At 36.3% G+C, this 22566-nt stretch overlaps 1 protein-coding gene across 4 annotated transcripts in view; it reads left to right on the forward strand.

Moving 5' to 3' along the window:
* MBNL3 (muscleblind like splicing regulator 3) overlaps window positions 1-22566 on the forward strand; it is a 117932-nt gene that overhangs the window by 15486 nt on the left and 79880 nt on the right. The window contains exon 1 of one of the 4 annotated variants that reach the window (XM_077145085.1): window positions 16211-16491. The exons of the other annotated variants lie outside the window; for them this stretch is intronic. Within the exon in view, the coding sequence (XP_077001200.1) occupies window positions 16438-16491 (54 nt within the window). The 5' untranslated portion in view covers window positions 16211-16437. Of the gene's footprint in view, window positions 1-16210; window positions 16492-22566 lie in introns of those variants that run through there. 4 annotated transcript variants of the gene reach the window in all.

Consider the following 22566-nt stretch of genomic DNA (forward strand, 5'->3'; position numbering starts at 1 on the left):
AGGTTTCTTAGGTGGAATGCCTTGGAATTAGTGGTTGAGATCAATACCACATGCTGAGGATTAAACTGCATTAAAACCATACCCCCCCCAATATATATGTGTATGTATGTATTATAAATGTATAATTTTAGAAATGTCAACTTTTGGATTTTTATGCTGCATTTCAAGTTACTGTGCAAACGTTATTGGTTGATAAGAATTTAAGAATATACTTCATCAATAGAAATCACAATAACTTAATGACATTTTCATGCTAAGAGAATACACTGTACAAATGCAATAATAATTTAGATGAAAAGATCCTGCCTCCCCACCCCAAGGAAAATGTTTAAGTACATTTCTAAATTAATTACATAAATTTTGCTTTTAATTTCTTCTTTATGGTTTCCAGTTTTAATGTCTTTTTTATTTTATGCTAGAGAAAATAGATTTCTATAGTATCCTAAAAGAGAAGCCAACCGAATGGGTTCACCTTTATATTACTGGAAATATCCTTGTACTTTGTTCAAATAAAAATATTAAGCAGATCCAAACTCTAAAATGATAGCATGAATGGGCTTATTAAGCCTGTGATCAAAGATTAGCTACTATTTGCCTGGTAATTGGAAGGATTGCAAAGGAAGGCAAGCTCATTTGGTTGGTTTAAATTAAGGCTATTGTTTTGAGGGAATCCAACAGCTTGGTAATCAAGTTGTGAACTCTTTGCATCTTTGATCTAATTAATTTAGTCTGATATCTCTCCAAAGGCTTTGTTCCATGTTGCCAATTAACTATAACTCCTAGGAATCTCAGCCCCTCTTCTGCTCTCTAATTTATCATTATTATGATTCCTTATTGAATTCAGTAAAGTAAATAGAATGCAGAAATAGATCCTCTTTGCGTTTAGTACTATCAGTAACACATTCTTAGCGTCCTTTTGCTCAGTGAAATTATATTTAACAATGAAGCTTTTACATAATGAAATAAAGGGAATTAAAATGGGAAACATGGGCTAATCTATTTTTCCAAAGTCCTTTACTCCACAATCTTTTTGTGTGTGTGTGGTGGGTGTATGATGATTAATATTGTAATAATTACAAAGAAATTCTATTTTTGTGTGTTGAGTTTGAAGTGGGGAAGTTCCAGCAAGGAAGACAAAAGTGAGTGATGAAGAGTATTTCCAAACATAATGTCTCTTAGAATGGCTTTTCAGTAAATGCCATTGCCTCTATCTCTGTCCAGCTGCATTAAGTTGAGAAGAACATTTACTTTAGCATGCCGAGTACCTTACCTTTGCCAAAGCTGTGGGAACCTAGCCCTAGATGACTTGTGACCTTTGAGAGGTGGTTTATTCACTTCTTCTGATTCCATTTCTGTTCGACTTAACTTTTGTATGTTGATCATCAGAATTCCCACTTGTCTCAAAACGTTAGCTTACATTTGACTCTTTAGCTTCAGAACACTGCATTAATGTTCCTAGACATTCGTTTTGATATCCAAAGCTCTGTGTCCTATTTTCCTGGCCAGAAACTGATTCTTCCAATATTCAAATAGAAAATTGCAGCCTTTGGTTGTGTGGAGCAGTTGGCAAAAAAAAAGGAAGGAGACTCATTTATTTCTCTCTAGTCAACAAGCTACATAAATTCACTGGAAAAAGCAAATCTCAAAAAAATGGAAAAAAGTCAGGTATACCAGTTGTGACTTTTACACTTGACCTTTTACAACATATCAAACCTGGCAGCCTTCCAAAGAAGTCTTTGCCCAAGAGATCACTATACATACTACCTTGCAAAATGGCTCAGAGATGTTAGGTAGCTTGCTGAAAGACACTCTGCTAGTAAACAGCGATCTCAAGACTTGAGCTTAACTCTAACAAAGTATATTAAACATTTTATCTTCTTTATATTTGAAAAGCATATTTTAAAATACATATTTATTATAAGTTTATAATAAAACATCCTGTTTATTACTAAGTTCCTCCCCAATACATATCCGCACATATGGTAAATATAAATAATTGGTTTCTATTTAAACCAGAGTTCTTGATAGAGATTGCAGTTGTACTACAGATATATAGTAGCTGGGAACATTTTTCGGTGGTAACTTCCCCTCTAATGTCTGACTGGAAATAGACTGGTTAATCCCACCTTTTCCTTTTACTTAATATTAATGGATAACCAGTTTTTAGTTTTGGAGAAGCTCTAATTCGAGAATAAGCACTAGGGAGAAAAAAGAGGAATATTAAGATCTTATTAGGACAGGAAGAGGTGATGTAATTTTGTATTCTCTTCTAATAGTAACAGCTACCATTTATTCAGCACTTACTATGTACTAAATGCTGTGGTAAGCACTTTACACACGGTGTCTCATCATATCCTCACAGCAACCCTGTGAACTTGATGTTATTGTCTCCTTTTTACAGAGGGAACCTGAGGCAAAGAGAGGTTAAGATACTCTACTCGTAAACAGCAACCTCAAAACTTGAACTTAACTATAACTCTAAGGTCTATCCGTATAACCCCCCACTTTATAAGGATATAAATAACCACAGATTGTCTCCATGGTTATTTAATGGACATATAAAAATGTTTGATTAAGAACTTGAGTTTGTGGACTGTCTCTTTCACACAGGTGTTGACCACCTAGGTTGATAGTGCTCAAACATAGTGCTGCTTGAATGAAGTATACATCTGGTATGGCCAGATGCTGCAAGCTTTACAATTCAATTCCAAGTTATAGAACCATAAACTCCTAAAATTGGAGGGGAGAAGTCATCATTCAATTAATGATACACTTGTGCAGGATAAATCTGTTCTGCACAGTATTGTCAGTAACATCAACACTAAATGTTTCAGACTTTTAAAAGTTATATTATGGTGGGATTGACTATTGTTTAATAACTATAGTTCCTGATATTTTCATAGAAGCTTTTGTATAGGAGATTTTACTGTATGTGTGTTGAATGCATGGAGCTTGCCCTTAGCACATTTTAAATCCCAGGTTGGATTTTCCCTCCTATTGGATCCCTTAGAGGTTTTCTATTCCACATTAAGCTGGTTTTTTTGCATGTAGTTGTTCATCCAGGATCCCTGCATTGAGCACATGCTATGAAACATCCATGTTTCTAGGTGCTAAGTAGCTAACACCCAGCAAGTACTCAAATGGGTTTTAGTATTAAGACAAGCATCACTCAACCTCATTATCTTAATTGCCCTGGGCGTCCTTGAACCTATTCATGGTAATTTAAAAATTGTACTGACATATTCATAATAGCCCCAAAGTGGAAATAACCCAAATATCTGACAGGGGATGACCATGGATACAATGAAGTATATCCATTCAATGCATACTACTCAGCCATAAAAAGGAATGAGGAACTAATACTACTAGTACATCCATGCTACACATGGATGAACCTTCAAAACATGCCAAATGAAAGAAGCCAATCACAAGAGACCACATATTCTATGATACCATCTATGTGAAATGTTCAGAATAGGCAAATCCATGGCAACAGAAAGTGGTTAGTGGTTGCCAGGGTCTGGGGAGAGGGGAGAATGGGAAGCGACTGCTAAAGGGTACAAGGGGGATAAAAATTCTCTAAATTTGATTGCGGTGCTGGGCACACAACTCTGAATATACTAAAAACCACTGCAGTGTACACTTTTAAAGGGTGCATGGTATGATATGTGTGTTATATCTCAATAAAACTGATATTAAAAATCATATTGCGCTATTGTGAGTGTAAGTAATAGTGCAGAACTATATGTGAATGTGGTGGAAAGGGGTTGTGGTTTAGAGTCACGTACATCACCAGAAGGAAAGCTGGAGGAAAAACATGGGATGCATAATGCATTGAGCCTTGTGCTGGACCATGTCTGTGATTAACACTACAAATATAAAAAAATTCTTTCATGAAACAGAACAAATGTCTGACACTTTTACAAGGAATTAGTAATAAAGTTGTATATGGCAAAAAATGTACCTCTTGTAAACTCCGAACTACAATGAACAGTAATATCTTAATATTCTTTCACCAGCAGTAACAAATGTACCACACTATATTAGGGTTCAGTGATGGGAGGGGGCGATAAGGGGTCTAGAATGTTTTGGGCTTTCTTTTTTATGTCTATTTGTTCTTTTCCTTTTTTTGATTAATCGAAAGTTCTAAAATTGATTGTGGTGATGATTGCACAAGTATGTGATGGTACTGTGAGCCCGACTGTGTACTTTGGATGGATTTTGTGGTGTGACTCTATCTCAATAAAATTGCATTTTAAAAAGTTAGTGGCTTTAATCATTGACTCTTTGAACTTCCTCAACTTCATTTATTTCTATTGCTGGATATTTTTGTATTTCTGTTTGTTATATACATAAATTCTTGCACAGCAGAAAAAAGTTTTTTGACTCTAAAAATTCATACTGATTTAGATATGGTGAAAGGTCTATTATTTCCATTTTAAGCATTACAGAAGTAAAGTGACAGATTAATGGGGGGAGTTTTAAAGAACGGCAATTGATTGAAACAGCTTTGGTTCCCAATTAGTCTGACATGTATGGGGAAACTTGAATACCTCCACTGACCACCTCCATTCTTTGAGTTGCCTCTCTTATTGGCCTAATCCTGTACTTGGCATTTAGTCATGTGTTTTAGTTTGCTAAAGCAGCTGGAATGCAGTATACCAGAAATTGGCTGGATTTTATACAGGGGACTTATTAAGTTACAAGTTTACAGTTCTAAGGCCATAAAAATGTCCAAACTGAGGCATCCAGAAAAAGATACCTTGACTCAAGAAAAGCTAATGGCGTCCAGAACACCTCTGTCAGTTGGGAAGGCATGTGGCTGGCATCTGCTAGTCTTCTGGCTTCTCGTTTCAAACAGCTTCCCCAGGGTGTTATCTTTCTGCATCTCCAGACGTCTCTGTCTGTGTTGGCTCTGAAGTGTTTTCCAAAATGGTCCCCTCTTAAAGGACTCCAGTAAGCAGATTAAGACCAACCTTGAATGGGTGGAGCCACATCTCCATGGTAACCACCTAATTAAAAGGTCCCACCCAAACAATAGGTCTACTCCCACAAGATTGGATTAGGATAAAGAACATGGTTTTTCTGGGGTGCATAACAGTTTCAAAGTAGCATACCATGCGATCTCACCCATGGATAAATTCTGTTTTCCCAACACCTAGCAAAATATGTGGCATATTGCAGATGCTTACTACTTCCATTGATTTAGTATTTGTTGAGAAATCACTATATATAAATTATAGTACTGGCAGTGAATAAGACCTGTCCTCAAGGAGCTCATTGTCATGCAAACAATTCAGCAGAAGTTCCACTACAGTGTGACATGTGCTGAGATAGAGACTGACAGGCATGTTTGATGGGTATGCCAAAACTCTCAGTTTATTTCTTTGTCTGGATCTAGCCTCTTCACCCATCTGACATGCACTCCCTTCTGGGGCATTCTCCCCTACATTTGAGCACATCCAGTAACAAGGAGCTCACTCTCTACCAAGACAGTGAAGTTAAACTGCATCTTTCATATCTACCAAATGCCCACATATTTTGACATCAAGTCTACAAAAACAATGTAATTATGTATTTCATTCATCAATAGAACGTGAGTTGTTGATATTGCTTGGCACCTCCAGAAATCACATTATATGTTAATAGAACTTTTAATAAGCTTTACAATTTTATAGAAAGTACTTGGATTCTTTATGTTCTCAAATTCCTAGTCATAAACCCATAAATTTTAGGTTAACTCTGTTTAGTTTTGTGCCCATAAGAGGCAGTACAGAGTGGTAGTTGGCAACCACGACCCTGGATGCAGACTGCCCGAGTTTGATCCCAGCACTGCTATTCATCATTAAGTTACTTAATCTTTCTGTATGTCAGTTTCTTCATCTGTAAAATGGGGGCAGTAATGGTACCTATCTCACAGGATTATTATGAGGAGTTCATTAATGAATTAATATATGTGAAAGTGCTACAAGCAGTGCCTGGCACACAGTAAACACAAATTGAAATAATATTTGCTGTTATTATCTTTTTGATTCAACTGAAATTTCATGCATTATTAGTCTGCTCTTCATAAATCATATATCCACATTCAAATGTCAATCAAATCACCGGAGATTGATGTACAGATTTCTGTTAGATGGAGTCTATAGTCCTTTGAGCCTTTTCACACCAAAAGCTGTAAGTGATTTCTCTAGTATGTCTACTTGGAAATGTGAGGCCAAGTTTGACACTCCATTCTGCTCTTTTTATGTGGCCACGTCATATTACAATAAATCACATGCCTATCTTCTGTCAGTTAGCCCGATAAAATCTCTGTAGCTCACACATATTCCATACCAAGGGATTGTGATTTTAGAATGTTTGTATAGTTAAAAATCCATGAAAAATAAAGCATACAGTGAAGCTGGATTTACACTTTTGACCTCTTTGCTAGCATTCCGTTGCCCAGCTTTTTAATTTACATTGGTATTTTTTTAGTCAGCCCAGTAGCATCATCGGCCAGCCAGTAAGCTGTCTAGGGTCCAATATTTAGTGGTGATTTTCAGTCTTCTTTGCCCATAAATGTTCTTGACAGTGCTTAGAATTTCTCCTTGGTCAAAAGGAAAGATGACAGTGATTTCAAATAATGACAAATTAACGTTGATTACTCTTTTGCCTTAATGCAGGTTATTGGTAACCTTTCATCTTTCTATATTGTAGCACACTTGCCATTTCCAATACAGTGATGACATTTTAGTCATCTTCAGGATTAAACACAAGGGAAAACTGTTGAAATGACGCTAAGCAGGGAAGGAGCCAATTTGGAAGAGAAAATAAAGGCCTAGTGGGACAAGACAATCTACTAAGTGCAGCTCAGTCCCGGGTCTAGGAGAGACCAGTTTTGTCCTTTCAGCCTTTGTGAACCAAGTTGATAAAATGTCCTCATCAATGTCTTTGGGTTGGGTTTACAATTTTTTCTTTGTCATTAAGCTTTAACATATTAAGGTTGTGCCCACCAAGAAATGGATTAATTATAGCTCTCACATGTAAGGTTATGTTAGGGTTTTTTTTGTTTTTTAGGGGGGAGGGGGGGTGCATGATCTGGACTCAAACCCAGGTCTCCCACATTGGAAGACTGAACCCCCCGTCCACCCTATATTAGTTTTTAATCAGCAGTTTCCTTAAATAAAATCTTAAGCAGTTAAGTTGAGTTTAGAAATTTAACAAAAAATATCCCTTATAACCTAGTGTAATTATCTCTAGAAGTCATGTGTTCAACACGTAGCTTTCCAGAGCTCTACTAATATAAATAAACAGAAGCAGCAATAACCATTCCCTCTTGTGTACTAATTATTGGCATTCCTTTTGGTCCTACTTTAGACTTAAGGAGGACTCGGTCTCTCCCTAGGAATCTAAAGTACACTTTATCGGGTAGGTCCCTGAAAAATCTAAACCTCCCTCTTGCTCATTGACTCCAAAGTCAACCAACCATTTGTGCATCCAGAAATGTGCCGAGGTCTTCCAACGTGCCATATATGTGAACAGACACCTGGCACAAAGTGTGATGATCCAGTAGTATGCCTCAGTATGACCGTATAATTATTGGAATGCTCATTGGAATACTTCCTTCCTGGTTGGTAAATAGCTGAAGTCCAGAGTGCCCTTTCCATTGCTTACCCCCTGGACATTCCAAGATTCAGCAACACAAATGGTACCCCCTGGTAGAGTAGCGTGAGTGCTGATGGGCGTGTGCCCGTGCTGTAAAGGTCATTTAATATTTAAAATATCCTTGCTCATAGCTTATTGTGAGGTCTACCCCTGCCCCCATTGCTCATGCCGTTGGAGCTCTGTGACCTTTACAGAGCTTTCATGGACTGTTTTCTCCTGATTGCTTTCTAAGTATTGGCCAGACTTCTGAAAAGAGAGTCACGTCCTATAAAGAGCCAAGATACTAATTCTAGGTTTGAGCTTCTAATGGACTCTCTAGATTTCATGAATGCATTTGAACTGGACTCTTAGGGAAGTCCCTGAGGCCCTCCTGAGCACACTTTAGAGCTCATGTTTTGTATGTTAAGACAAATCTAACACGCTTACACGGAACAATTGTTCACTATGTTTTATTTCACTGACTCCAGTTTAGCAAAACATAGAATATTAAAAGGGTAAGTTTGTGGGGGAGTTAGTAGAGGCAGGTGTACACTGAAGTCATAGCCAGTTTGACTATAAAAAGCAGATATGAGAACTCCAAATGCACAGGCATCTGAAACCATTTAACAAATGGTCTCAGTCTACTCTTTGAGCATTACTAATGTTTCTTTTCTTATTGATGACCCAGGATTGTCAGAAAAATCATGCTATCCCCCCCCCATCCTCCATCTAAGGGGACAACAAAATTAAAAGAAAATTTCAGAAATGTTTCTACCCAGATTGATTATAAAAGACAAAGGTTATTTTTAAAAATTTTACTTGTACTAATACCCTCCTTGCCTGACAATGTTCCATAAATTAACTGTTATTGCAATAAGGCCTTAATTTGAAATTACAGACATTTGTGGTACCTAATGGGCCAGCAATGTGACATAATTAAAAAAAAATACTTCAGTCATAGAAATTGTGGTGTTGAGAAAATTATTTTGGGATCAGAACCAGCATTTGGAAGTAATTCTTTCAGTGAAAGCACAAGCTCATAAGCGGGGATTTCGAGGACAAAGAGTCCAAAATATTAATATTCTATGTTCTTTTTAAAAATGAAATATGATTGAAGAATTATTACATGTTCCCCTAATAATAGAATAAGAGAGCCTGTTGAAGAGGAGTCTAAAGTAAACTGGTGTCATCACTAAACTTTTACCCATGCATCTTTTCTTTTCCATAAATATGCATTTGTATTTGTGGAGGAAATTATTTCTCTTAGCATCATCATACATGCCTGGAAATATTTGTACATTATTTAGGAATATGAAATGTAGATTAAAAGAAGAATAAATATTAAGAATTCTTTAAAGTGTTTTCTTTCCTTTTTTTTTTTTGAGATTCAGTTTACCAGTGGAAGTTTTTTCCAGATATCAATAACACTTTGCTTATCATATGAAACTTTTCAAGTACTGTGTGGATATGAATGCTGTATTATAGATGGAGGAAAAGAATACTATACAAATGGAAATGTCGCCTGTATGCGCTTGGGGAATAACCACACACATTTTCTTAAGAAGCCTAGCTTTTAAAGTTACGTTTGTCTTTATACCATTCACAGTGTAATGAGCAACAAATATTTTACTTTATTTAAATGCATCACCACTACAATGCGAAATAAATATGTAGTAGATTAGAAGATGTGCCCTAAATAGAGTTTTCTTTGTGAAAAAAAATATGGAAATATATTCAAAGTGATTTACCAGTGACTTTTTGATAGTCTTTTTATCAGAATCTGATATTTACATGAATATATATTTTTAAAAACCTACTATGTGCTTGGCACAAACAAGTGATTTAGTTCCCCTCATTTTCTGCATTGCTCCTTGCCCTTTTCCTCCTTAATCTACTTGATTTTTCCAACTTCCATCTGCTTTTAGAAAATGGCATTTTTGTTGCAATTCTTTTCTTACCTCTGCTTAGCATAACACATACATTTTGGGTAGCAAATACAATAGGGTTTGTTTTTGTGATTCCGTCTTTAGCTGAGATAGTACCATTCCACTTATAACTAAATGGTTCTCCTGATTTTTCCTTTGGTATGAATAACCTGGTAAGGAAATAGTACATGGAATAAATGTTTTTCTAGGGTTTTAAATTTCACTACTGACTTTCTACTAGATTTGAAAATTGAAAGTTCCTCCATTCTTTATTGTTACTTTATTAAAATTTGCAATCATGAGGAACAGATTTTCTTGGTTATAGCTTAGATTGTACAACATATTTAATTTTGAGTTTTTATTGCAAGATCACACTTTTTGCTTCTTACTGGGGAATGCCTATACATTTTTTCAAATACACTGATGTGTCAATTAAGTGAAACCCAGCTCTCTGAAATCCACAGTCGACAGGAATGTTATCTGCAGTTGGTCATTAGGAAAAATAAAATATGTACTTACCAGAGATTAGATATCACTAAAAAGATAAAAAACAAAAAAACAAAAAAACCCAGGTTGTGGCCTGAGGCTAATTCATATCAAAGCCAAAGCCCACTACCTTCTATTAACGTTAATAAGAAATGTTCAGGGCAGGCCACGGTGGCGCAGCAGGTAAGAATGCTTGCCTGCCAAGCCCAAGGACCCGGGTTTGATTCCCGGTGTCTGCCCATTTAAAGAAAAGAAAATAAATAAATAAATTAAAAAAAAAAGAAATGATGTTCAGGAATGCTGGCATTAAAGCATTATAATATCATCAGTAAAGAGAGAAAGATTCGATTATGTTTACTATAGGATGGCTACTAAGGCAAAAAAAAGGACTGGTATTTTGGAAGGATGTCTACCAAAGGTGGTTTCTAGTAAGCAAGATTTTTAAAAAGTCACCCAGTATTTTCATTAAATGAATTTATTTTATAGCTTTATTGATTTCAGATAATAATGTGCCTTTTCTTTTTATAAATCTGATGAAGAAATATTATTTCCTCTCATGCATCCCTTTTCTAGGTTCATAATCTAATGTCATATTATTTTCTCATCCCTTAAAAAATTGAAACCAACCTTTTTTAGATACGATAATGGCTATCCTTTGTTAAATATAGCGTATAACACAAATACAAATCATGTTTGTATGCTTGATTATGAACGAGAAATCCGTTCATTTTCTCAATTTATCCATTAATAGGAATTGCAATGAAATAAATTTACCTGTAGCAACCTGTAAATATTTAAAACACACAACCCAAATAAAATATCAGTCATTGTAAAGGCACAGCTTTAGATATTTCAGTGAGATTTTCATGGGACACATATTTCATCTTTGTCTTTTCAAAGCTAGCCTTAAGCAGGCTCCTTGTTTTCAACTCGCCACTCTCCCTGCAATTCTGTTAGTTGCCACCAGGTAGTGCTTGGTTGTAAATTGTAGCTATCTGGGTTTCCAAATGTGTGGATAACAGTGAATGTAAGATAGTACACAACTGAACTGATTCCTATAAAAAACAATAAAACATATTTTTGTATAAAATTAATTCTTTATTAAATATTCAATATAAATATTCAGTCAATTACCAATAATGGACAGGCTGATAGACAAGTTTCGTTAGGTTGCAAATGAAACCTAGTCCCTGGCATTTCTTCTATAGGAGAGAACTAGATTTAGCTCCTTTTCAGCCAGTAGAAGACTCTGCCACCATCGTCACCCCAACACTCACAAACATACCATACACACACTTATTTCCAGCACTGTATTGTATGCACATATATGTGTTGCTGTGTCTTCCTCTGGTCTGTGAAAATCTCTGCTGTGGTCTCTCTTCCACCATCTAGCTGCCAGCTTCTGTCACTCATTCTAACGTCTGCTTTCTTTTGGACTTTCATGTTTGGATTGGTTTAGAAGCTAATTTGCATCTAATAGTAAAGATTATTTATTAACTTCCCTATCAGTTTCCCAATTTTATAGTCTGCTTTGTAAAAAAGGGAGCTTTACTCAATTTTTTTGTACTTTTGAAAGCATTTATAACAACTTCTCAGTCAAAGCACCAGGAATCAAACCCAGGTCTCCGGCATAGCACGCGAGAATTCTGACTGCTGAGCCACCGTCGCACCAACCCTCATGTATATATACATTTTTATGCCATGAAAATTAAGAGTTAAACTGTGAAAAGAAAGAGTAGAGGGAGAGAAAGAGAGGGAGAGGAAAGGAGAGAGAGAGAGAGAGAGAGAGAGATGGAAAGAGGGGGAGGGAGAGGGAGAAACTGATTTTTAAACTTCCTCCAAGAGGTAGAACAGTTACTCAACTCTGATGCTGGTGGTGTCACTAACTTTCTTTGTAGCTGTGACCAAGTCATTTATTCTCTACAATCTTGTTGTCTTGTCTGAAAAAGGAGACCTGTGGATCATCACTGTGACTCAGGCTTTTATTAAAATAAAAATGTGGGGGATTGCATCTTAGCTTTAGATCAGCTTGTGTCCCTGACTGAACAACTCAACTACCAACAAAAAGCATAGATTCTAATGCATAATAGAAAAATGTGTTCTTTTTCTTTCCTTCATTTTCCTGGACTTACTGCTGCCAATGCAGTGCTTTGCATTTGGAAGAAATTGGCAGCTATAATCCTTTCCCATTCACATTAAAAGAAAACCGTAGCCTGCTGTGGTTATTTCTTTCCTTTGCAAAGATGCATTCATTGTAATTTCCAAGAAATATTACCTTTGGGTAAGAGAGAATAGCTTAAGAATGCACAGCTTCTCATTCTGTATTTCCAGTAGTTTGTGCTTCTAAAGCGGGTGAGATTCAGAACTCAATTGTAACCTACTTCTAATAGTTTGGGCAGTGTGAGATTCTCTCTCAAACTAGATTATGAACACCTTGGGGTGAAAGAATCTGTCATATTTATTCTCTGTCACCAAAAGACCAAGTATGGTGCTATGTGCACATAGCACACAAGTTAGCAAAGCACATCCTCTCTGATCTTGTAATCAAAAGTTATTGATGCATCGCATATTAACCTTGTGTATTGATTTTTAGATTTCTAGTCCAACTTCCCATCTGATGTGAAACAAAGGAGCACATCGCCTAGTGAAGTAGTCCAGAGGCACTATTAGCTCAAGTTGTGAGAAGGCCCTTTACTTTGTTGAACTAAGATGTGAGATGCCTCTCTATAACTTTCACTTATAGATCCTCTGGAGAAATAGAAAACAAAGTTAACTGCATGCCTTTATTTTTTCTTGCTCATCTCAGTTCATCTTCACAGTTCCTTATTTTGTAAGTACTTATATTAAGGAACTTGATGACTTCAAAGTAATTACAATATCAAACTTTTTAATTTTAGTCATTTGTGCAGTAATGGAATGGGGATTGCCAGATTCTTGTTTCACTATTGAACAAAATGAGTTCAGAAGCACTTAATCAGTGATTACTTTGTGTCAGGCATGTCTCAAAGTGCTTTATAAGTATTCACTCATTTCAATCTGCCAAACAACACTGATATAGATATATTATTAGCACCATATTATAGATGAGGAAACTGAACTGCAGATAGTTTAGGTAACTTGCTCAAGATTTTTCAATGAGACTCCAGAATCCCATTTTTAACCACTGTGCTATCCTGTGATATCTTTCATGGGTGTAACAAAAGCAAGGTCATTTCATTTTTTCTCATTTGTTTGTATAAGTTAGTAGCCTATATTGCAGCGTGGTGCAGTTTTGTTTTTTTAAGTTTCAACTTTTCCTGGGATTTTATTGACTTATTTTTGAAATAAATGTTCGTTTTTAAATGCTTTTAAAGTTACGGCTTTCATTTATCCTCTGTTTGGTCGTGCCACCTTGAAACACTATACCTTTATTTTGATTATAAAACCTCTTGCTCATTTAATTAACTGATGTTGCTAATACGTGGGTGTTACACTCTAGTCTCTAAGGATGCTGTTACATCAGCTTTTTATTCTGTCCCTAGGGCAGCTCTTTACTTCTTTCCATCTAGGTCCGTCACACTCCCCCACGCTGAATTTATTTACATATTCCCTTTGGCTAAAGTCAAGTCTAAAACACCAAATAAATACCATAATGCATCCATTTATTGTGGGTTTTTTTTTTTCATTTTCTTTAGATGACTGCCAACCCACCTGCCATGTCTAATACCAGTTCTATGTCACTAACTGGGATCTCGGATTTATTGAGTGTCTTCCTCAGGCCAGTTGCTTTCACATTGGTCACATGATTTAATCTTGCTGGGAAACCAAGATGCTGAGGTTAAATATCTTGACCAAGGTTCAAATCCAGGTCTTCGTGAATCTAAAGCTCATTCTATACACTATATAACATCTACCCTTTCTTAACCTTTCTAGGCCTTAGCTTCCTCATCCGTAAAATGAAAAAGAAAAATTGGACTGAGAACCTACTTAGTGTCAGTCATGATGCTAGATCTTGCCCCGGAGGGGTTCACGGAAATAGATGCAGAATTAATGTCCATGATATAATGGGCTCACAGTGGAGAGGTCTGTTTGAACAAAGTGCTTTGAGAACCTGATAATCCTTTCTGCTTGGTTACGTTGAGAAACTGGACCTAGAAGAACAAGTAGAATTTCCCCAAATAAGAAAGGAGAGGAGGGTGCATTTCATAAGTCTATGAGACCTTAAAAGATATATTTCAAAAAAAAAATCCTAGTTGTCCCCCTTTTTCTGTAAACAGGCTTGTTAAGCTTGTGGCATCAAAATGGGCGTTTGCTAGATTATGAAGGCCTATGAGAACTGATCACAGTTCTACTTCTGGTGTTTAGCACACAGTACTTAAGTATTTAATATTTATTTGCATAATAAATTAAGGAAAAATCAGTTTTTGAACTATACAAATCTCTAGGATGATCTCACTGACACTTTTGAAATGTCTTTTGGGTAGCTACTGTGTGATGCATACTACAACTTTATTTTTTAGATAATATTCAATTCAGCTAATATTTATTGAGAACTTATTTTTATCAATAAAGTGCTGACAGAATGAGTAGTAAATGTACCTACAATTCCCAAACCATTTAATTTAGATTAGCATTGTTCTTGAATGCAGTCACTGGATTTAGGGTAGCTGTAGTAGGATGGGGGGATGGAAGCCATGTTGTAGGTGCACGAATGGTTGGAGGAGAGAAAGAGGAGGCATCGAGTAGAGGATATTCCAGAAATCCTGGCTTTGAAAGCCTTCCTTGAGAAAGAGGCAGGGTTGAAGTGTAGAAAAGTCACATGGATGCAGGTTGGAGAGACAAAAATTGAAGCTCGAGATCATGGGAAGATGCCTGAGGGACATGGTCAAGGAATGGATGGGTTCCTAATGATATGTATATATCTTGGCCTACTTATCAGTGACCTGTGCACCTAAACATAGTTTTTTTTTTAAAAAAATGAAAAGTATATAACATCTGGATTTATACAATTATGTCATCTATCCACTAATCTATTCTTTTGGAAATTTATTTGAAAATAAAATGTAAGCAGGAAGGGCTGTGGCTTATTTATACTCTCAACATCTAAATACGTATCCTTGAGTTAGTCCTTAATAAATGTTTGTTGAGTGAATGAGTTTATGAAAGAGAAATTATGGATAACTATTATCAATATGCATTCAGTAATTCAATATGAGCCATCTCCCCCTGAATGGTTTAGAATCCTTCATTTACCTGTCTGAAAGTAATAGGCTAGACTTGATCTTTTAGGATTTGTTCCAACTATAGAATTTTCAAAATCCTTGGCCTTTGCTGTGAGAGTTTTATTTGACTTTTGAAAAACCTGGTAACCTGAAGTTGTGTTGTGTCAGCCACTTTTACTAATGTGAGAGCTGTTTTGTCGATTGAGGCTTGAATGTTTTTAGTGGAACAAATGCAAAGCAGTAATAAGTGTTTGATAATACCATCCACTTGCAGATTCTGAGGATTTAGGCTCAGTTCATAGGTTAGTGCTAGTTGAGGAAGTTTATATTATGCAAAGAACCTCTATGATATTTTGTGGGATTGTACTGTTATTTTAAATAGAATCAGAATATTTTGCTCTTCTTCATCTGCATCTTGAATTATATGCTGTCAAATTTAATCATTAGATCATTCATGCTCTATTTAATCAGTATTTAAGCCATTATTACTATTTGTTTGTTTGTTGTTGTTTTGACCTGGCCATTTAAACTTTTTTTTTGTTTGTTTATTTTTAACTATCTTCTTAATTTCTATATATGTTGTTTACCCTGTTGTACAGACTTCTTTACTGGCCTGATTTCATCATTTCTCTTAATTTTAGTTACTAATCCCTGCATTGTTTTCAGTTTCATACTCAGGACTTGTCCTGAAATCCTCATAGGGAGAAGTATTTTTATTTTGCCTTCTCCTTATGATTTTCATACTCCAGATTGTAGTAAATTGAAGTTAAAAGTTAGCATTAGGGAGAATTGAATTTTTTAGGGAATTGGCTACTTTGTTATATTTTAGCTTCACAGTTTTTGCATAATTTCTAAATCCTTGTTCAAACTTTTCAGTTTGATATGTACAACTATTTTTGTAGGGAATTTTCATTATTGAGAGAGGAGTTTACTATGTCTAAAGGCTTTTATGCTTCCCTTCTGCCAGCTGGATGCCAGATTTCTGGGCCACATGTTCTCTTGAATGGGTGATTTAACATCCAACGTATCAAGCATTTTCTAAAGTATTTGCCAGACATGGATGAGAAGATATATCTAAAAAGTTAGAAGTAATTCAGGATCCTCTGGCTTCCATGGAGAGGCAGGAATAAGCCTTCATATTGACAATTCCATTGGCCTCAAGGAGTTAACCATACGATGTGGAACAGATAATTCAACCAATGACTGCAGTGCCAAATGATAAATGCTGGGAAGACGTCCACATTAGGAGTTTTGTAAGTACAAATAAGGACATGTAAATCATACAGAAATATGATTGTGTATGTGTAGTATGTTAATGTGTGCTAGATATAAAGGTAGATGTTCTTCTAAGTTGGCTTCCAAGATGAGATGAGAGCTAACCTGCATTTGAGTTATATCTAGGGAAGAGAAAATGAATCTTCTGGGCACTGTGAAATGGCATGTGATGAGGCATAGACATTAGGGGACCTGTATATGCTGTACTGTATCTAGAGGGAGGATTAGACTGTAGACATAAAGAATGGCAAGAGAAGAGACTAGAATAGGAGACAGAAGCCAAAATATGCAATGCTTTGTGTACTAAACCAAATAATTCTAAATCTGATAATGAATCCACTAAAGAGTGTAATATAACATTGCTTCTTAGTAGTGTCTATCTCATAAGGTATCAGGGACAATTGAATGAGATAATGAATATGAAGTGGTTATCATAATACCTGATATAGCATTAGAGTTCCATAAATGTCTCAACTGTCAATAATACCTAGAAATGCCAGTTATTTAATAACCAAGACACTGGTTCTAAATACATCATAAAATATCTTTTGCAAAACAAATTTTTGTCCTCATTTTGTTTAAAGGTTATTTTATGAACCATATACTCACTCTTGGAACTCTTATTCAATAAAATTCCCAGTATGCAGGTTCATAAGAAATTGAAATAGAGAATATTTTGTATGGAACCAGTTTATTCAGATCAGAAGCTAAATGGGCTCTGATAGATAGAAATAGAATAAGAGAGGCCCAAACCCAAAAAAAATATTTAACAAGATAAATGTACCAGATTTATGTAAGTTTTGTTTCGTAATGGACTTAATAAGCTGAGTCTGATTCTAACAGGTTTACAGTTTAGGCATTCTGACAGTTTTAGAAAGAGCGGATCAGGTAGAACATGGTAGAAAAGTACGGTCCAAAATTTAGACAGCCTACAGTAGAGAGACAAATCCTCTGTGTGCAAAGAGGGTGGCATTCTCTGAAACTGCTAGGGTGTCAAGGCAGATGCATTGAAATGAAAGGAAAGCAATAAAGTGTCAGAAGCAGGGGACTGCCTTTCCCCAGGGATTCAAAGCTACAGGAGGTACCTTTTTGGTTTTCAGTAGTATGTAAACTGCCTCCATGGGCAGGGATTAAGCTTCAACTTGTACATGAGTTGAAAGAACCAGAACAAACTAAGACCATGAGCTCTTCTTGTGCACACTAAAATTTCAGGTATTTTAGCCATGAACCTTTCTGGGCTTCCATTCAAGGTCGAAGTAATCAATAGATCACTCTGTCCCTTATTGGCTTTAATAACTGTTGTAGACTCATTTAGAGGTTTTTTTCATGTATTTTGATATTTGATATATACTTGATTTTCTATAACCCCCTTTTAAACCTGACATATGAATTTAAATTACATACCTTGAAAAAGTAGGCATGTAAATTATTTCCCCATTCATTGAGGCAAACAAGTTGAATTTGATAGATTTTGTACAATAGTTCTTAGTGAAGATGAGTATTATATTTCAGGGCTAAAGTATTGTTTTTCATTCTTGTGGTATAATTAATTCAATCTTCTTTGCAGCTCCCCTCTACTTTGGGGGTTTTGTGATCTTTTCCATTGTGACTTGCTGAAAATGACCTTGAAAGACAGAAGAGAGCTATTCTTTCCAGGCAAGGAAGATGACTTTATGATGACTGTGTTGTACTTATACACCCTTCTTTAATGCTAGCAAGGGCATTGCCTACTTGTCCAGAATTCAGTTAAAAGATGTTAAAAAGCCAGGCTATTTTCATTTCCTCTAAAGTTTTTCATATAGAAAGGCCCATAATTTCCAGTCCAGCATAAATAGCACTGGAATTTCAAGGGAAAAATGGAATTCTAATTCAATAGGCTTTTACGGAAGGATGACCTCAGGCTTGTGTGAAGATTGGGAAATGAAGAACTTTAAATTTAAGATTCTGTCCTATCTGTGCTCCCAACTCTTCACTCTTTACTAAAACAGCTGGCTTTCAAATGAACGCTAGGCAATTGGTTTTTAGATAAATATTTTGGTCATATGTATGATATGAATGTGAAATAAGGCTGCTATCAGCAGAAACTTCACATGCAATATTTCCCAGAAAACTCCTGTCATGGTTAGGTTCTGGTGTCACCTTGGCCAGGTGATGATGTCTGGTCAGGTGAGTACTAGCCTAATCGTTCCTGCAAGGATATTTCATGGGTGGCTAATAAACCAGAAGAGTAGGTGTATTAAATCATCATTCAGTTGATTCCAGCTGTGGCTGATTGCAGCTGTGGCTGATTACATCTATGATCAACTAAGGCCTCTTCTCCCCCCTCACCCCCCCATGGCAAGATAATCCAATCAGTTGGAGATTATTAAGGGAGAAAAGAGACTTTCACTTTTTCTGCAGCCAGAGAACCTCTCCTGTGGAGTTCATCCAGACCCTCCATGGAAGTGGCCAGCCTCGCAGCCTGCCCTACGGATTTTGGACTCTTGCATTCCCACGGTTGTGTGAGATCCTTTATAAATCTCATATTTACAAATCTTTCCTGTTGGTTCTGTTTCTCAAGAGAACCCTGACTAATGCAACTTCCTTCAGTCGACTAGATGGTTTGGCATTCATTTATTGAACTAGTCGGTCCTTAAACTCACTCAGGACCCACCTCCCCCCAAATTTTCAGTCACAAACCTCTTTTTTTCCCTTTCCTTTCACTAGTTTTATAAGTGCTCCTAATAAGGAGCAGATGCTTAGGTTTGAGATTGTGATTCTGAATTTATTGGCTATAATATCAGTGATGAATTCAAGTAAGGAAGCCCTCACTAGATACCTTCTAGGTTCAGTGATGAATCCCTTTATATTGTTAAATCACTTAGATGCTACCTTAGTTTAACTCTCTGACAAATAATCATCTTTATGTGACTCACAAGTTTGACCAGAGAGTTAGTTGTGCGGTTTGTAAGTATTTAAAAGATGAGTGAACATTTAGTGTTCGCTTTACATTATTATTTTGCAATAAGTGTGTGTATGTGTGTTGGTATATTGTGTATATGTGTATGTATGGGGGGGTGAACAATGACTGTTTAACTAAATTTTGTCAGTGAGTAAATTGGCCCCTAGAATTCAATTGAATTGAATTCCGTGTCTGCTTTGGGGAGATCATGAACATTTTCAAACCACTGGGATGCTGGTTAAAGGCCTGTGGCAGGAGTTTACATGATGCCATTACAGCCAAAAAGTTACCATCTAAATTTGCCTTCTGGTATGAGCTTGTTCTCTTGCAAAATCTAAGTGACAAAAACAGCCCTAGTTAAAATCTCCACTATATTTTTAAAATGAATTTCCCTTAGAGATTAGTTTGTAAAGTGTTGTAGTAAACTCTGAAAATAGGAGTGCAATTATGTGTCATTAATGACTGAAGTCAATAAATGGATTGTTAGCAAACTGCAAATAAGAAGCTGCCCTTTTTAGTCTGTGTCTATGCTTGAATCACTGCCTGTCCTGGCTTCACAGAGCCTGTGACCTGGAGGAAAACACTCTGGCCCTTATCCCCTTCCCCTTCATCTTTGTTCTTCTAGTGTGTATTGGACACATGGAATTTGCTCTGTTTGTGTGTTGCAGGCTCCTTACATAATTTAATTTTTCCGAGGGCAGATCCTTGTTAACATGCTACTTTTATGGCCACTAAGTTTCTACTCTGCTTAAAATCTTTGAGAAGAGCTTCCATTTCTTTAACAAATATTCACTCCTTCGGTCACTCTCAAGGTTCTTCAGGAACCACTCCCGCATTTGTTCTCCTTGTTCCCCAATGGAACCTTCCATCGTAGCCCACTCCTCCCTACCATCCTACAATGATTCCATCCCCATTCTGACTTTCTCACCCTCATTTCTGCTGTTCTTCTGAGGAATGCTCTCTGCCCTACTTCCTCACCCAGGTCCTTTTCATTCTTTAAGGCCCAGCTGCACTTCCTCCTCCTTGAAAGCTCTCACTTGAGGGCTTCAGACCTTAGTGATATGCTCTTCTCACAAATCTCATATTTTTTTGTTATTCATATCACTGAAGTTTGTTCTTAATTGTCTTGGCATTGCTTGCTTTTATTTTATATATGTTGTTCTTAACCTCCCCAAGTAGATTAGAGGTTTCTTGAGTGCACATGTAGTGTCTTAAAGTTCGAGTTCTTCAGAAGCACGTTGGACAGGCCTCTGCACATAGCTGGTATATAATAAACATTTGTTGATTGGTATTTTTTCACATGTACATTTTGAAAGACTTCACTCGTCCGGACTTTAGGTAATGGTAGTAAATATTTGTTGAATGGATACAATGAATGATGAATATATTTCATTGTTATTTTCTACCTCCCTACTCTCATCGCCTGCCACTGCCCACTAGAATGTGTGATTCACAGGACAGGGATTTTGTCAGGCTCACCTCTGTATTCCCACCACCTAGAACTGTCCCTTGGCCATATTAGAGGCTCAATAAATATTTGTAGAATGAGTCATCAGCAAAACCACCCTGCACATATTAAACGCGGTCTGTCTTGTGATTCATTTTATATCTCACTCATCTCAAATGCTCGAGCATTATAGGACTTGGATTGCTAAATATGTTGAGCTCCCATTGTCTTCAAGTTTAAATCCAGTTTTTGGTGAATGAAGATCTTGTAATGTCACTGAGACTTCTGTCCCATGCACATAAGCAGGCACTTAACAGTGTTGTTTAATACAATTATTTATAATCTTTGGTAGTATACCAGGTTATGTTATTTTTTTTCAAAAACTTTATTTAGATTAAAATATTAAAGTGACATTTATTAGCAAGTTCTCATAATTTGGTATATTGTTAAAAATAGGTTGGATTCCCTGAGCCTGCCCAAGCCAAAAAAAAAAAAAAAAAGCACAACTATTTTATTTTTAAAAAGGATGAATTCCTTTTGATAAACAAAAGCAGGATTTTTGTGGAAAAAAAGTATACATAAAGATTTTTTTTAAAAACCTTAATGAAAAAATTCTGTGCATAAGCCAAGTATTCTTATTTTTACAACTTTTTTCCCCGGACAAAATACTCAGTTTTCTATAGGATGCCTATGAAATCATGGTTTCCATTTGCAGTGCTGAGAGCCTCTCATAGGCCTTAAAGAATCTTAACCAAAACACATGAGGGAAATAGAACTTGAAGCAAATTTGAAGACTTGAAAGCTTTTAAATCTTGTCAGCCTGCCAATTCAAGCTGCATGTGGCGTGTGTCTTATATGTGTATAGCCAAAGTAAATGGCCGAAAGAAATTCAGAGGTAATACAGATGTGAGGAAAGCTTAAACTGGAAAGAAAGAAAACATTGTTTTCCTTGTTTGTTCAGGGGGTTGATAAATTCATTTAAGGGAATGCCTCTTCAGGGCGGGCCACGGTGGCTCAACAGGCAGAATTCTCTCCTGCCATGCGGGAGACCCGGGTTCGATTCCCAATGCCTACCCATGCAAAAAAAAAAAAAAAAAAAAAAAAAAGGAATGCCTCTTCAGACATCAGTATAGGTGCCAAATAGTAAATATCTTTGTGATCTTCTGGACCAGGAATTGGAATGTTTCTATATTATATGTTGGCTTGTGAGAGAATTCAGAAGAAAGGAGGGAACAAGGAATAGGAAATGTGGGACAAAAGTATCTGTTGGTAGTGGCTTGCAAAGAGCCATGGAGCAAGTTATGATTTTCATTAGGTCAGTAGAAAATTTGTTTTATTTTTGAGATAACTTCCATGAGCAGTGGTGAGAATCCTTCAAAGTTTATCATCTATTTTTAAAAGGTGCAATTATGAATCTAGAGTGCATGTAATTTTATAATAAAAATGTTCATATTTTCCTTATGTTGAAATTTACCTAGGATTCTTATAGATGACCATCAATTAAAAGTCAAAATTAACTCTTCTTTTTTTTCAAGGAGGAGTACTTAGGGAATGTTTATTACTGTGGTACAAAGTGAAGCTTTCACCTGCCCCCAACAAACACAGCATTTCCATCAAAGCCTTTGTTGTGAAAGGTGAAAAAACTCACTAATAGAATCTAACGGA

Source organism: Tamandua tetradactyla, chromosome X (genome assembly GCF_023851605.1).
Source record: "Tamandua tetradactyla isolate mTamTet1 chromosome X, mTamTet1.pri, whole genome shotgun sequence".
Lineage (NCBI taxonomy): Eukaryota > Metazoa > Chordata > Mammalia > Pilosa > Myrmecophagidae > Tamandua > Tamandua tetradactyla.